The sequence below is a fragment of the Calonectris borealis genome, chromosome 28, assembly GCF_964195595.1.
Source record: "Calonectris borealis chromosome 28, bCalBor7.hap1.2, whole genome shotgun sequence".
Taxonomy (NCBI): Eukaryota; Metazoa; Chordata; class Aves; order Procellariiformes; family Procellariidae; genus Calonectris; species Calonectris borealis.
In genome coordinates, this window is record NC_134339.1 from 3838498 (window position 1) to 3853891 (window position 15394).

General features: G+C 52.8%; 1 protein-coding gene and 1 non-coding gene across 3 annotated transcripts; one reads left to right on the forward strand and one right to left on the reverse strand.

Annotated features, from left to right (window-relative positions):
- Positions 1 to 437: 437 nt before the first annotated feature.
- TMEM259 (transmembrane protein 259) lies at positions 438 to 14720 on the reverse strand. 2 transcript variants are annotated; one of them, XM_075175470.1, is made up of 11 exons: positions 13898 to 14720; positions 11339 to 11605; positions 10904 to 11018; positions 8576 to 8686; positions 7126 to 7248; positions 6680 to 6780; positions 5702 to 5759; positions 5310 to 5393; positions 4632 to 4764; positions 4117 to 4216; positions 438 to 3238 (listed from the first exon to the last, which is right to left on the reverse strand). In XM_075175470.1, exons 1-11 carry the CDS (start codon positions 14129 to 14131, stop codon positions 2390 to 2392), a joined length of 2175 nt encoding a protein of 724 aa, XP_075031571.1. In that variant the 5' UTR covers positions 14132 to 14720; the 3' UTR covers positions 438 to 2389. The 2 variants fall into 2 exon arrangements, with proteins under 2 accessions (XP_075031571.1, XP_075031570.1); XM_075175469.1 differs by having other exon boundaries at positions 10850 to 11018.
- A 310-nt stretch (positions 14721 to 15030) lies between these two features.
- On the forward strand, positions 15031 to 15137 carry LOC142094030 (U6 spliceosomal RNA). The gene has a single exon (XR_012677596.1). It is a non-coding gene; the product is annotated as a U6 spliceosomal RNA (small nuclear RNA).
- The last annotated feature ends 257 nt before the right edge of the window (positions 15138 to 15394 follow it).

Sequence of the window (15394 nt, forward strand, 5' to 3'; positions counted from 1 at the left end):
GGACGTCACCGGTGCCGGCCCGTTCCCCTGCCCACGCAGAGTGCGGAAAAGCCTGCAGCCGCTCCCCTCGTCGCTGCCAGCGGGGGAAATTAAAACAACTCACAGTCCAACCGCGGGTGACCATGGGCGGCTGTGAAAAGACCGGGGCGAGAGCACAGCAAAAGATCTTCCCTCCCCACAGCCTTTCCATTCGCACAGAGGCTGCCAAACACCGGTGAGCACAGCCGCGACGGGGACTTGCGCTCCCTGCCCTGCCACCACCCCTCCGAGCCGTACCGGGACAGACGCTGGCACGCCGGGACGGTGGCAGGGGCATCTGAAGTACTGAGTGCTCGCCTTGCTGCGTCCGCACCCAAGCCACAGGATCCTCACACCTCAACTTCCAGCAGGAACCCAGCACAACCGCTAGCAGGACACCAGGGCAGCACCACAGCAGCTGTTAGATATAATATTTATTATTATATACAAACACATTTTGTACATTAATTAAATAGAATGAACTCTACTCTTCATTCATCAAATCATTTGGTTTGTTTCCCCCCCTTCCCCTCCCACCCACCCTCTCCTCTTAAAAGCCTACGACTATTCCTTGCTCTCTGGTGCTCTGGCACATCCACGCTGGAGGCAGGGAGCCAGTTGCCAACGAGGCCCCTTCCCAGGAAGGCTGGTTGCAGAAGGATGGGACATGCTGGTCACGAGCACGCTTCCCCATTCCCCAGAGCAACACCCAGGGCTCCTTGAGACAAAAAGAAAAAAAAAAGGGGGGGGACACCTGGGTGGGAAATGCAGAGAAAGTGAAGCAGGGGGCTCTGAGCCCCCACAGCGCTGACATGGAAACCCTTTCCTGGTGGAAGACACCAAAATGCACACAAGAGGATGGACTCCACAGATGCTGCTCAGCTGTGGGGAGACGAGGCTGAACTCGGGGACACTTCTACAGTGACCCAGCTCCCTCCCCGAAGAGCAGAGTGCCCCACACATCACCTCCCGGCTGCCCTTTTCCACCACGTTTCTCCCCGAGCTTCTCTCCTCTCAGCCCTACAGACACGACGCACTCCGCTCTACCTACAACTGTAAAGCCTCCTTCCAGCCATACCCTCGCGGGGGTCCAGCCCTCCCCCAGGGGCAGCCAGTGCCTGTCCCAGTCCCCCAGCTCAGCTCCGTGGTACCAAGCTGTACTGCGGAGGGGTCGGGTACAGCCAGCTTCACCTCCGCTGCCAGGGAAATGAGGGAAAATTAGCTGAAATGTCTTGGCTTTAGTGTTCTGGTTCTTTGCTAAACCATCTCATGCAACAGTTCAGCCAGTGAAGAGCCGATTTCTCCTCTGGGATGGGGCTGATCTTAAATGCAAACGTGTCCCATCGAAGGGACAAGGCACTGAAAAGCAAACTACATCGCCCACAGCAGCAGGTGCCGAAAGCAGAGTTGTACAGAGACAGAGCTGCTGTCCTCCTTGTCCCAAACATCGCTCCAGACACCCCTGCTACAGATCAATTCCCAGCAGATATTACTTGAGACCATTTGCCAGGAGCTCCCACTTCATGCCGGCCACATACACCTAAGAGAGGCCAAATTCCGAAGCCCCCGCAGAGGTCCCCAGCAGCAGAAGGGACAGCATTTCTCCATGGCTGACCAGGAATTGACCCCACTGCTTCCAAGCCCAGCCAAATGCATCTCTCCTGGGATGGAAGCTCTAACCTGGACACGGCAGCTTCTACCCCCCCAAACCCACTGACCGAGGGAAGTTCAAGGACAGAAAAAAATGGGGCTGAACTGCAGTTTCTGCTTTGGTTATTGCCCAGCTTTGCCCTGGCGTGAGCAGATCTAGCATTTGGGGAAGGTCTTAAGCTCCTCTTTTTCTTAAGGAGAAGGAAAGTTTACCAGGTTTCTCCTCTGCCTTCCGTGGCTCTCCCAAAGATGTCTGAAAACACTCTCCCTGTTCATACACAGCTGCTATTCTAACCAGAAAGCTGCCACACACACGCGTGGTCTGTCACAAATCAGCTCACACTTGTGAACAGCACCTGGACTGCAAACGTGACCGCAAGCGGCAAAGCTGGGGCAGCCGGGGGCAAGAAAAAGCTGGGGCACGGAGCCGACCGCGGGGCTCGAGCAGGCAGCCTGCTCGCCTGCAGCCGCGGCACGAGGCCTCCGAGCCTCTCCGGCCGTGGGAGCGAACGCCTCATCCCTCCCTCCCGGCAGTCCCACGCACATCAGCCTCTCGTACACAAGCGCACACGTGGAGCTCACTGCAGCACCTTTTCTCTGTCCCGGCTGCTCTGCCTCCGCTAAGAGGAATTCATGGGTTAAGGATGATGGTGAAGTGAGAAATAGTAACAAACGAAATCCAAATGCCTTCCCGGCAGTCCAGAATTACAGTAACAGGGACTCATGACAGGCTCCTCAAGTCCGGCTCCGAGCAAGGTCTGGAGCTAGGTGCACTATCCGCTGGTGCTGGGCAAGGGCTGCCCTCTCCCCGGTCCCCGGGAGCAGGACCCAAGCCTCTGTCCTCATCAGTGTCCTCCGCCGAGGCTGGAGGGGTCTCTGCCACGCTGCTGTTTGCAACGCAGTTCTTGCCACTAGGTTTTGCTTGGCTGTCCGAGCCCTCGACAGCCTCAGTCTGCTCAGGAAGGGAAGGGCTGGGGACTGAGGCCCCCTCCTCCTGCAGCGGGACGAGGGGCGCAGCTGGTGCCGCCTCTGCGGCGGGGGGAACATCTGCTGCAGCCACCACAGATGTTGAAGTGACTTCAATGGTGATGGAGCCCATGGCCGTCTCCGGGTGGTCGCTGCTGACCCTGATGCGGGCAACCAAACCGGAGGCAGCGGCAGCATCCTGAGGGTTCCCGTTGGCCATGGCTTCGTGCACCACATTTGGCTCCAGGAGGGTAGTGCTCAGATCGGAGAGAAACGAGGCTTCTGTAACGATGGCGGCTGTCTCAGCTACCCAGTTCAGATCACTGCCAACAGAAGCCGCTGTGGCAGCGGCGATGACGCTGGAGGCCTCGCTGGGAGTCAGGGCAGCCGGGCTGCTGCTCTCCCCAGAGGGGCCGGCGGCCAGGTGGGGCCGGCGGCTCCCCACGTCAACGGGGGCAGCTGTAGTGTTGTTGTTGAGGTTGTCCTGGAGTGTTGTCTGAGTCCCCTGGCCCACCTGCTGGTTCTGCAACAGCATCTCCTGGATCCTGATCTGCTGGAGAATGGCTGGCAGCTCATAGTGGTGGAAGAAGTAAATCATCGAATGCTAGAGAAGGCAAAGGGAAAAGACTCATTCATTGGGCCTGGGCTGCGAGCCCAGACGTAACTTAGAAAACTATGCTTTCCTCTCGCTGTAAGGACAGTGACTGGAGAATTCGGCTGCTCTGATAGCCAAGAGGTTATCTGAAATCTTGAAAAGATTTATCCCTTCTACTACAATTCATGAAAGCTCCTTTTATAGTTTCTCTCTGAAGACAGGCAATGCAGTACAACCCCCCTTCCCCTGTTCTTGAGAACAAGAAGGGTAAAGGCATTTCTCCGGCCCATCCTCAGTTCCCTGTCTCCCTCCTGCAGCAGAGAAAGGGGGCAGGTCAACAGCCAGAGACACACAAAAGGTTCGCTTGAACCAGGATACTGGAGACATCAATTTGGAGCTGGTCTTGCCAGCATCTTCACTGCACGGACCTGACCAACTCCTCAGCCTCTGCACGGGAGATCCTCAGTGGGATTTCTTCCAGAAAGACAGGATAGAAATCCTTCCCTAACACCATCCAAAACTCACTTGACATCAGCCTACTGTCAGTCACGTAGCTGGATTTGAGCCAGTGACCAAAAAGTCCTGCTATTTGATAGCCTCCTTCTGCTGTTCCATTTCCAAACCAGGGACTATTTCAATCTCTTATGTAAATAAAGATTGCTACTCAAACTCAGCTTGACAAGAACTTTGATAAAAGCCAACTGCAGTTGATTTCCTTCACTTTTTAACAGCACAGGCAGCGTGAGCAGTCAGCAATGTAACAGTTTAAATCGCAGGCAGCCAGACCCCGCCGAGGCGGGTGGAGTGACGAGGACTGAACTCACAGGATGGCACTGCCTCGGCGCGGCGGGGTGCACGAACGTGCAGCAGAAGCAGCAGCTACTCACCTGGATAAAGAGCCACGAGGTGACGAGAGCCAGGCTGCTGTACTGCCCGTTGAATCGATAGTGGTAAGCATAGAAGGCGAAGTGGTACAGATAGAAGAACCTGGGCAGAAAGGTGATAAATAACAGGATATGTCAACGGACGGGACAAACGCGAGTTTCTTTCTACTCCTAACTCCGTTCTGAGCTGGGGCACTTTGCACAGGGTGGTGCAGACCCCCATTAACAGGTAATTAGAATTGCCTCGCTAGGAAGAGATCTTCAACAGGGCAAACCAAAGGGCAGGCAAAGGATTGAGGTGATTCTTGAGACCCAGGCATGAGGCCCAAAGTGGAAGTGATTGCACTTCGGACGCTGTGACATGTAGGGCAGCTCCCAAGGAGACGTGCAGAAGCTCTCAAGAGCGGAAGCCCTCCTGCCTGGGAGGGCTGGAAAGGATCCGAAGCAGCCTCCCAGCAGGGAACGGGGCGCGCAGTGCGAACGCGCAATACGGGAATGAGGTCCCAGCCAGCTCTTACCTGAGCCAATGCCTCTTGCTCGTATTGGTGTGGCAACAGATAGCATCGTATTGGTCAGCCAGCCACACAATAAGGATGATGTAAAACGCAGTTGTGGTGTCGTTGAAGAACTCTGACATAATGGCCTCCATACCTACAGGACAGAGGGTGTCTGACATCAGCACGCTGCAGGGCACGGACGCCAGGTGGGCAAAGGGCTCCCCAAAGGGGCATGTGAAGGCATCCTCTGTCGTGCCCAGAGCTGGGGCCGTACGACTGTACAGCAAAGACCACCGCAGAATAAATGAGCTCTGTTTAAAGCAGCAGCTAACGTTTCACTGCTGACTGCAGTCACTACACAGGCCAGAGGATCAGCTGGCTCTGGACAGCGCCGATTTCAGGGTTTTTTTGTTGCTTGTTTTTTAAATTCAAATTGTGCAACGTGGTCACAGGAAGTGTGAATCTGAAATGAACTAAAGTGACAGACAAAGCTTCAGTTTATGTGCTTTCCAAATGAGCTGCTTTTCCAGGGGACCCAGAAGGACAATGCAGCTCACTGTGCCATCAAATTCCAGAGCCTTCTACCTCGTGACGAGCGGACACACTAACCACCTGCCGTGGCCAGGTCAGAACAGGCAATTATACTTTCTACAGATCCCAAAGAGACTTGCTACGCGAGAAGTGAGCTAATGTCCTTACCTACTAGAGCCAGAATGACAGTGAGGAGGGGAGCTGCAGGGAATGCAATTGTCATGTTCATTTCCAGCATCTGTAACAGGTCAACTGCAAGAAGGAAAACATACTGTAACACAAAGCGGATGTGGGGCCACGGAACCCTCCACCCCCTCACGTTACTCCCCATTCAGAGCACTGCAACGTGCAGGGAAGTCCACGGACCCAAGTCCGCCCTGCTACTCGCCAAGAGACAGAACAACTCTCGCAAGCGCAGCGACGGGGGTACAGCAGGGATACATTCCCTCTGCAGCTACATGCACGACCCTTTTAAATGACGACAGTCAAGAGTATATACACGATACACTGTGCTGGAGCAGGCTGTCCAGTACACCCTCAATCCCTTAGAAAATCCTTACCGATGAAGACAAAGATCTGATGGTGCGAGTAGCGCAACAGCATCGAAACAGATAGAGTCTGAAATACGAGAACAGAAGCCAGCGTTAGAGCCGCACAGGTCCAGGGAGTCACCTCCAGAATCACACTACGGCAGAGGCCTGGACAGGCAAGCCTGGACTTGCAGTGTTGCACAGCGTGCTGTGCATATCCCACGTTTGCTAGTTTGAGCTATGCAGACCGATTTCCCAAGGAGTAATTAGGACTTCACAAACAGCAATTAATCTTTGTATTACTGCAGTGAAATAGACAGTAAGCCATTTGATTGTAAAGAGACCGATCCTGAATATTTGAGCGGGGGCCAAACCAAACAGCAGCAGCAGAGCTGGAACTAGGGTTTCCTCCCGTCCTACACACGTGCTCCTCCCCGCAGCTCACAATGCCTCTCCAACGGTCACCCAGCACTCATTTCCTCCTCTCTCACTGGCCACAATATCGTTGTACAAGGAGCTGCATCAGTGGACAGTCAGACACAAAGGGAGACAGACACCCAAGACTACGAACACAGGCTTAGTTATCGCTTGGGATCTTGTCTAATACTTATCTGTAATCATCTCACATGTAATCACAGGAGACTCGGTTCTATCTTGATCACTCCAGGCAAATTAGTTAGACCTGTTCTTAAAAGTCTCAGAGGACAAACTTCTGCACCCCGTGCCTTGGCACTCTGAGTGTTTAACTACACTTAGAGACTCTCGAACCCGAATATCCCTTTTGACAAAAAAAACATTATGTCATTTTATTTCAGCTCCTCTGTTTGTTTCACTTCTAGGACTTTAAGAACCCACATTAAAGAAAATTAAAAAAACCAAGTAGAACCTCGTACTCCATCAGCTTAGCTTTAAAAGCAGAGGAGAGCTCAGGCCTGTACTGTAACATCAAACATACGCTGACCAGCACCGGGCTCAGAGTCCAGGCAATGCCTGCTCCTGTCGACTTACAAATATGACCATGATGACAAAGGCTGCCAGATACGAAGTCCTAGCCATCCACATGCTGACAAAGCGATAGTGCTCCCCAGACACTACATTGCGAAGGAAACCTGAAAAAAAACCCAACAAGCTCAGTGTGATTAACCCACAAACTAAGAACAAACTTCCAGTGCCTTCTAAAGAAACAGGATTTAAAGCAAATCTATGGCAACACCTCCTCACGGCAGCACCCTTGTTGTTACGCAGTGCAATAAGGCAGTAGGAAATCACGTTTGCAGACATCTCTCCCCTCCCACTCGTTTCATTTTGTCCTTGACAATAACATCCCTACATAACGCAGGGAACCGTTCCCTGCGCAGAGATTAATCAATAGTCAGAAGATGATATTCATGCATCCATCATAAAAACATCAACTGCTTTGCACAGCTGCTGAAAACGATTCCTCCAAGCCTTACCTTTGTTTTCTTCATTTTCAGCTAAAGCTTTAACACTTGACATCAGGATGTCATCATAACCCAGGAACTCGTCCAGCAACAGGCGACTGAACCTGTCCCCAAAGCACTGATCCCTGGTAGGATCTACAGGGAAGACAAAAAAACCCATTCAGATTGTTCGTACCTTAAGCCAGAGAGGTGGCAAGGCAAACGCAGAGTCTTCTCATCACTCAGAAGGACGCGTTTGCCAGCAGACCTGCGTCTGCACTCGGACCTTTGGCAGCCCAACTAAATTGGGCAAGACTGGGAGGGGTAACGTCACACCCTTGACAAATCTAGCCACGCTGTCAAAATGCTGTTGTCAATCAGGCCTTAAGAATTACATCAGGGCTGTCATGCTCTGTCGGCACAGACATAAAGGGAGTTTGCCTTCTAGGCTTAGACTATCTCCCTAGGCTCACTCCAACTAATGGCCCAGGGAAACAAGGTCTGGTAAGACTCAGAGGGCCAGGCTGAGACTTTTCAGCCACCAGCTGGCCTCAGCATGACACTGCTGGGGCCCCCCATCCCCATCCATCCTCCTGCAGCGGAGGACACACGAATGCCTCCCTGCGGCTCTGGGCACTAACGAAGGCTGTTCAATTCCGTCTCATGAAGCTGGTCCTACTGTACAAACACTGATCGGCTTATAAAAGTAACCCAAATCTAAGTAAATCAAGAAGCATGAACACAAATAATTTTTCAGTAAATTACTAGAATACTTACGAAGGAATTTGTCTAGCTGAATCGGAAAACCCAGGTCAGTAAATAGACATTTAACATGGAAACTGCCTATTACCTGTACGGGGTCACTGCTTAATACTCCAGCCCAGCTGTACTTCAGTTTGATTAGGAGTAAGTAACGAACTCCAGTCTCATTGCTGCACTACAGGTCGTTACAGATCAATGATGATCACAGGCATGAGAAAGTTTGAGACCATATTTACGACTTGGACAGGTTTTAACGGAGCAAATGTCAGGAGAAGAGAACGCTGTTCCAGGAAAACAGTCTGCTGGTGCTAACAGGGGCACAGAAGTACGTTGAGACAGTGCCAAGCAGATCTGCTCAGCGTCATCCCTGACACATGCACAACTGCTCTCGCCACTGGGCTCTAACATTGCGCTGCTGCTGCTCCACAACGAGCCTAGATCTTCAGTACCTCGGGGGTCTTCCTTCCTCAGTGAGACAACTGTGCTGGACATAACATCAGGGCCCACTGAAACAGGCTCCACCATTTCAGACTACTCCTCTTGGAAAGACATGACGTACTAAAGCAATAAAGACTTCATGAAGAAGCTCTCCTACGTGGAAAATGAGCGCCATCAACTGTTATAAATAGTTTCCACAAGACTAAAGAGGAAACGGCGCGCAGGTATCTCTGCAGAGCACTTATCCACCCCTGCACCAGAGCGGGCTGGCTCCCTCACTCACCCAAAGTCACCACCATGACCGGGATGCTGAGGCGCTGGCGGGTGCTCTGGGACAGGCGCAAAAACCCATACTCCAACGAGTACTCCACAATGTACTCTTCCTGCGGCCACACTGCAAGAGAGGGTGGGAAGGGAGACTCAACAGCAGGCTTTGCAAACAATTACCAAGAAGAAATAGCACCTCTGGATTCCCTCCCTCCCTCCCATCGTGTTCTGGAAAAGAGAATCAGTTGCAAACACAGGCTCCAGGCTTCCTTCAACCAATTTAAATCAAATCAATACAAATTCTTTGGAATTGCAGCTTGTTCCCTTGACATTAGTCCTTAATGGGAAACTTCTGGGAAAGCTTCAGGGCAGCGGTTCCAAGCTCTGTCAAGCGTTGTCCAGAATCTACCCACATCTTTGCCTGGCGAGCCCTAGACTACTTGTTCTTGCTCTGTTCAATTTTTGCTTTCTACGTTGTTTAGGAAACAGCAGGAAAATACACTTTACACCTGCTGAACACCAAGTAAACACTCCACAGGGCAAGAGCGCTGCACTTCTCAGGAGACAGAGGTCACTGCTGCAATTACAAATCTCAAAACTAAGGGCAGGTGCAATTAGGCAGGACCAAAAACATTTCGGTGCCTGAAGTTTCCTTGATTTTTTATTTACTTTTTTTTTTTTAAAGAAAGGTTCAGAATAGATGCTTTTTGCTACATCATCTCTGAAAGGACAAAACCTCCTGCTTAAGTCGGAGCCAAGCAATTTCATCCCGGATCTTTCAAACTGTCACAGCATACCTTGCAAGAGGCGAGGGGAGGCAGCTGTCAGGCATCTCACAACAACAGAGCAAAAAAGTTAAAAGGATACAGCAACTTAAAAATGTACCTGCCTCTTCCGACTTACAGCGACACGTCACTGACAGACATACCCACTTTACTTCCCCACCTCCGATCCCACTTCTTGAGCAGCAAACACAGACTGGTGTGTTTGTTTCATCTTTTGTTTCCATTATAAAACAGTTTTAAGCTTAAATAGAAATAAAGTGTTTAAATATCAACAAAAGAATTACTTCCTTTGTATCGCACAACATTTTTCCATGGTAAAATATTCTGTCTAAACATCAAATTTGGTGTACTTACAGCACAAGAAACCTGGAAAAACAATAAAAACAGATACTTGGGGATTTGGGACCCATTTGAAAAGATGAATTTTTTAACTACATTGGGAAGCAGCACAATTCTCTCTCCCACCACGTTGCTGGATCATTTCCAACCAGGCGTTCAGCAAATCACGGCACAGCCGCACATGGCACTGTACAATGTGACTCTCTTACAGAACTCAGGCAACTATTAACAACGGTATTGCACCAAAAATATTTACTGCTCTCTAGTCTTATGCGACTTAATGATCTTAAGTTCAGGACTAATGAGTTCTGGATCAGCACCAAGCAAAACCACTGCAAGACCACGGGAACAGTGCCATTGCAGCATCCAGCCTCACAATCCTCCAGAGCTAGAACAGCCAGTACTTCTGAAGAGCAAAGAATTCCAGTCTTTCCAGGGATAAAAGTGTAGGTGAAAAAGGCAAATTAAATAAGAATCCAATTGCCATGTTTCTATTTTAACATCAATATTTTTTAACAGATTTCCTCCCCTAACCACTAGAAACAGAAGTTTTCCAACACTGGAATTCCATTTTAAATAATACAAAGCCACTAAATCTCCCTCTGGAGTTTATAAGACATTAACAGCTTAAGTCATGCTGGAACAAGGGGAGGGATAAAGCAGGATGATATCCTGAACGATGCACAGCAGCAATGCTGTATCTCGCAATCCACTAAAACTTGCTCAGTGGCTTTCAGGATTAATTAGCTATTCCAAGTACTGCTGTTGACTCAGGGATCCAGAACACAGCCCAAACCCTGTTAATACAAGGAGGAATGTGCGCCGTCAGTGGGATCCCTGCAGATCTCAAGAGGACAGTGAACTGCTCAGAAGAGGGAGGTTCACATTCATCTGAGATATCTGGCACCGATTACTGCAGAAACATGATGCCGGACCAAGAGGCTTCCGCAAATTTTTATAGCCTGACTCCCAGCCTCCCTCCAGCCGAAGGAAAGATCTTGCTGTGGATCTAGTGTTAGTATCGACAAGATTAACCACAGGTGAATGCATCAGGGAAGACATTTAAGGTTACTATGCACGTGCCCAGAGAAGCCAGAAGGAACGAGACGTGCAGGGAAGATGCAGGGGAAGGAGAGAGCACAGATAGCAGCGTAAGTTGTCTTTACCTGCTCTGGCTAGCATCTCAAACTCGGACACAGTCTCCCTCAGAGGCTGCATACCTTTAGTGGCTGCTTCACTAAACGAGAACTCCTGGCTTTCGTTGTGGGTCAGTGCCTCGGTGCTGCTCACCCGGGATGGCTTGAGGAACACCTTGGGCTCAATATCCAGCTCAAACTGTTGGAAAATCGTGGCAGGGAAAGTCACGTTAGCAGTCACATCAGTTCCTATCTTCTGTGCTCCCTCTGTGCCCCCGGCAAAGGCCTCCACCACCAAAAGGAGGACGAGAGGCCACTTTCTCAGGCTTCGCTTTCTGTCTTAAACCATCAGAGGCTAACGTGGAGATTCAGGAAAAGCCAAGGAACACACTCTGTTTCCAGGTGACCGGGGGATCACAGAGGGGCTGTGGCATACTTAAGATTCTAACAAACCATTTCGCCCCAAAGCAACACCCAGGTTCCCATCTCCCTCTGCGTACACAAGGAACATGTCTTTACCTTGATAGAGCTGTTTTCAAACATATCCACAGTCATTTCCTCCTCTTCCTCCTCCTCCTCCTCTGCTGTGGACTCAACCACCATTCCTGGGAACTTCTCGACACCACAGAATTGCAGGAAGATGGGGGCTCGGCTCGAGTTGCGCTGTATTTCCACCCGCAAGATGCCATCGCGCGGCCATTTCTCTCGCACGTGCTCCAAGCAGTTAATGGGCGAGCGGGAGAAGGCGATGTGAATGTAAGCCAGGATGAAGAGCACAAAGAGAGCCTACACACAGCAAGAAACAAAGCAGAGACCATCAGCCCAACCAGCCCGGGCCTCTTTACCGACTCCCCAGTTTTAACATCTCTTCTTTGCCCAGAAAGACATGGGGTTAATTTAGACAAATGGATTTGCAAGTGGACAAGACCTTTTATGCTTTCCACCCCGGTGGACTCTGCATCAACAATAAAACAGCCCAGAATCAGGCAATTTCAGCGCTACCGTATCAACTGGTGAACACAGCAGAAACAGCAGCAAGAACAATCTCCTCCTGTTCACAAGACCAGAGCTGCTACCGATACCTGCGCAGCACACGTGTCCTGCTGAAAGCACAGGTCACAAGCACCGGCCCCAGCGCCGTGTAGGGTCCTGCAAACCAACACCATCCCCAAAACGACTGCACCGCAGGTAAACCCATCAAACACAGCACCAAAGTGTGACGAGGCTCCAAAGCATATTGAAAGAAACAGAAACGCATCCGTGGCTCTCAACCGTTCCCTCCTCAGCACAAAGTGTTTCCTGTTGAAGCCCGGAGAAGACTGCCCAGCTTTACAAAGGCAGAATAAAGCAAACCTCAACAAAAGACAACCCACCACAAGAGTAGGACAACACAAACCCACGGCAGAACTGCCAGCTCCGCATTCAGATCTGCCACTCGCCGCTGCGAGGTACGGACTCGGCCACAGCGGAGGTCGAGCTGGCCTGCCGAGGCTGGGCTCGCAGAGCATCACCGCTCCTTGCCCTGGCTCAATCCAAGGAACAGCTATAAAGTCACAACAAAACAAGGTGGACTAATAAAACTCATTCCCTACAGTGAAGGTAGTAAATCTAGCATGACGTTACCCAGCGCTGTCCAAAGTTCACAGCTGAAAGCTCCGAGAAACGCTGGTACACTAAGCAGTACAGCTGAGTTTCATACACTCGCTTTCCGACCGCATTAAGATGCTCATTCCTAATTAAACTGGCTGTCCTTGCTACATTTCGTTCTTGACCTATTTGCTATGAACAAACAGACTAGTAAACATCACATCTGCAGAGGAGCTGCATAGGAAGACGCTGGGAAAGGTAAATCAGAAACACCTCCCTCGTCGCAGGAGGAGCCACGACGAAGCCGGCAGAACCACGAGCGGTTTCAGGAGCCCAGCGCGCAGGACCATGGCCTCTGACTTCACCTCCTACCAGTACCCTGTGCACAGAGCCGAGACCAGGCTGAAGTCTGCCTGACTCCTAACCCTGCGGGCGGGAGCGGGCTGTTCTCTGCAGATGGCCTGCGAATACTCTTACTTCCTCGGGAGTGCTTTGATCAAAAGCAGGCAGCAGCAAGAACCGCTGCCAGCCAGACTACTCGCTCTGCCTGACAGCCTCGCCGTTAGCAGCATCCCCGTTCCAGGCTCCCTGTCTGCCTGAATCCAGTTATAAAACGGGAAAAAAAAAAAAGAGAGAGATGTTAAAACCTTGAACATTTCTCGGGAGGGGAGAAAATGTATACATGCAGTATAAGACAAGTTGTCCTAAATGTTTTCTTGCTTTAAGCAGCTGAATTTTAGAAACTCGGAGCAGAAGCACACTGTTGTCACCTGGCAAGCTTGTGTCCCCCCTTCCCCTTGCTCTAATTTCCCATACTGGCGCTGGGGAGAAGCGTCAGCGTGCGCTCTGGAAACCGCAGTGCAGTTTTCGAAGGGCAGTTCACCCCACAGACACTGACAGGCTCCTCTGTGGGTCTCCAATCCTGCACCCACACCAACAAGAAAGCAGGCAGGTTTTTACCCTGTGACGCAGAGGTGTGATACTGTGCAGGCACAGCTGAGGGTGCTGACTGCTAAAAAGAAATGGGGTTAAAATGGGGTGGGGCATTAATCGCTTCCAGAAAAGACAAGATTCCAACAAAACTCCAACAATCAAATATCTCACGTATGCAATGTATCCAAAAAGAGTGATTGCCTGGAAACAGAAAAGGAAATCTTTCACGCCCACATCCCTGGACCTGACCCACACCAGCCTGGCTGCCCAGCAAGTTGGCTCAGCGATTTCCTTTTTATTTCCAGATCTGGTACCAGAGCTCTGGTGGCGTGGGGACCACCACAGACCATTACAACTATTCACATCTTTCTCACAGAAGAGAGGCCCATGGGAGCTCAGTGGACAGCTTGGATGGGTGGCCCAAACGCAGGCTCTGACCTCCAGCAGAGCCAAGCTTTTTTGTGTTTATAAGGAAATATATGCCTTAGCGCCCGACTGCAGGCTAGCAAGAGGAATGTCCACTCCCCCCCATAAAGCCCCCGTAAAGCTGCCCCTCACCTTAAGGAGGACGAAGAACTCAAAGACGCGGCGGAAGGAGGGTGGGAAGAGGCGCGCGTAGGTCACTGCCATCTTGAAGAAGAGCGCGTGGAAGAGGCGATCGCGCACATTGATCAAGGGGTTCTGGTTGAGGTTGGGATTGCGGACGCCCCGGTTGTTCCCCCCGGCAGCCCCGCCGCCCCCGTTGTTGTTGGCCGGGTGGTGGTTGTTGGCGTTCGGCTGGTTCTCGGACATCCTGACGCCTGCGGCCGGGAGCCGAAGGGCGCTGGCGGCGCTGACCTGGGCCGGAGGAGCCGTTCCTCCTCCACAGAGCGGACTCGGGGCGAGGCGGCCGCTCCGCAGGGGTCCTCGGGGCGAGAGTCGAGCGCTGCCTCTGACGGGCCGGGGAGAAGCCCCGCGCCGGGCGCTGCTCGGTGCGGGGCGCCGGGCGGGCACGGAAGGCGCTGCCCGCGTCCCGCTCTCCTCAGGGGTCGCCGCCCCGGGCCCGGCCCGGTTCCTGCGCGCAGACGCCTCCCGAGCGGAGGGCGGGTCAGGCCTGGTGGGGCTCAGGCCAGGCTCCGGCGCTCAGCGGGCCGCTGCCTCGGCGGGGCCCGGGAGCGGCGCGGCCCGAGGAGGCCCAGCGGGGACGCGGCTCCTGGGCCGGCCCCGCGGCCATGGGGGATCCGTCACCGCGGCGGCCCGGCCCGGAGCGCAGCGGGCACCTCGGCTCGGCTCGGCTCGGCTCTCCTGGCGCGGCGCGGCGCGGTGCGGAGCGGCCCGGTCCGTCCCCTCAGCGCCCCGCCGCCATCTTCCTCCGCCGGCACCGACGACGGCGCCAATGCGCCTGCGCGAGCACCGCCGGGGAACTCTGGGACGGTGGAGGACAAGCGCCGGCCCCGCCCCGCCCCGCGATGCAAAGTAGAAGCCCTCCCGCCATGCACCGGGAGCAGCCGGCCGCTCCCCACGGCAGCTCAGCCGCGGAAAAGCCAATATTTCTGAAAAAATGGAAGATATCGAGTACAGAGAGTGTACGGGCATCGCTTGGGGGTGTGATGCCGTGAGGAACGGGGCGGAATCTTAACGAAGCACTCGCCATGATCTTGAAATCACAAATTAGGAGAGGTTCAAATAGTGCTATGGGCGGACGAAAACTCGTGCTCGCTTCGGCAGCACATATACTAAAATTGGAACGATACAGAGAAGATTAGCATGGCCCCTGCGCAAGGATGACACGCAAATTCGTGAAGCGTTCCATATTTTTGGGACGATCGCAACCCCCCCCACGCTGGGGGGGACCTTTATTTGGCTCCCGCTGCCTGCCGGGGGTGCCCCCGAGACGCGGGCCGGGGAGGTGCGGGGTGTACCGGGCACGGGGGGGCAGGCAGAGCCCCCGGCGCAGCCCACTAGACCCGTGGGGAAAGTCCGCATCCTCCCCGCCAGAGGAGAGGGGTCCCGGGGTGAAGGAGGAGACGGGAACCCCAAAACCCTTGCGCCCCCCGGCGCGGGGGGCTCAGCCCA

Excerpts from the sequence above, each read along its gene's own strand:
- TMEM259 (XM_075175469.1), bottom strand. The coding sequence starts at position 14,131 with ATGTCCGAGAACCAGCCGAACGCCAACAACCACCACCCGGCCAACAAC. Across the intron at positions 6,781-7,125 it reads TGAAAATGAAGAAAACAAAG|GTTTCCTTCGCAATGTAGTG; the intron begins GTAAGGCTTGGA and ends GTTTTTTTTCAG. Across the intron at positions 5,394-5,701 it reads TCAGATCTTTGTCTTCATCG|TTGACCTGTTACAGATGCTG; the intron begins GTAAGGATTTTC and ends TCCTTCTTGCAG.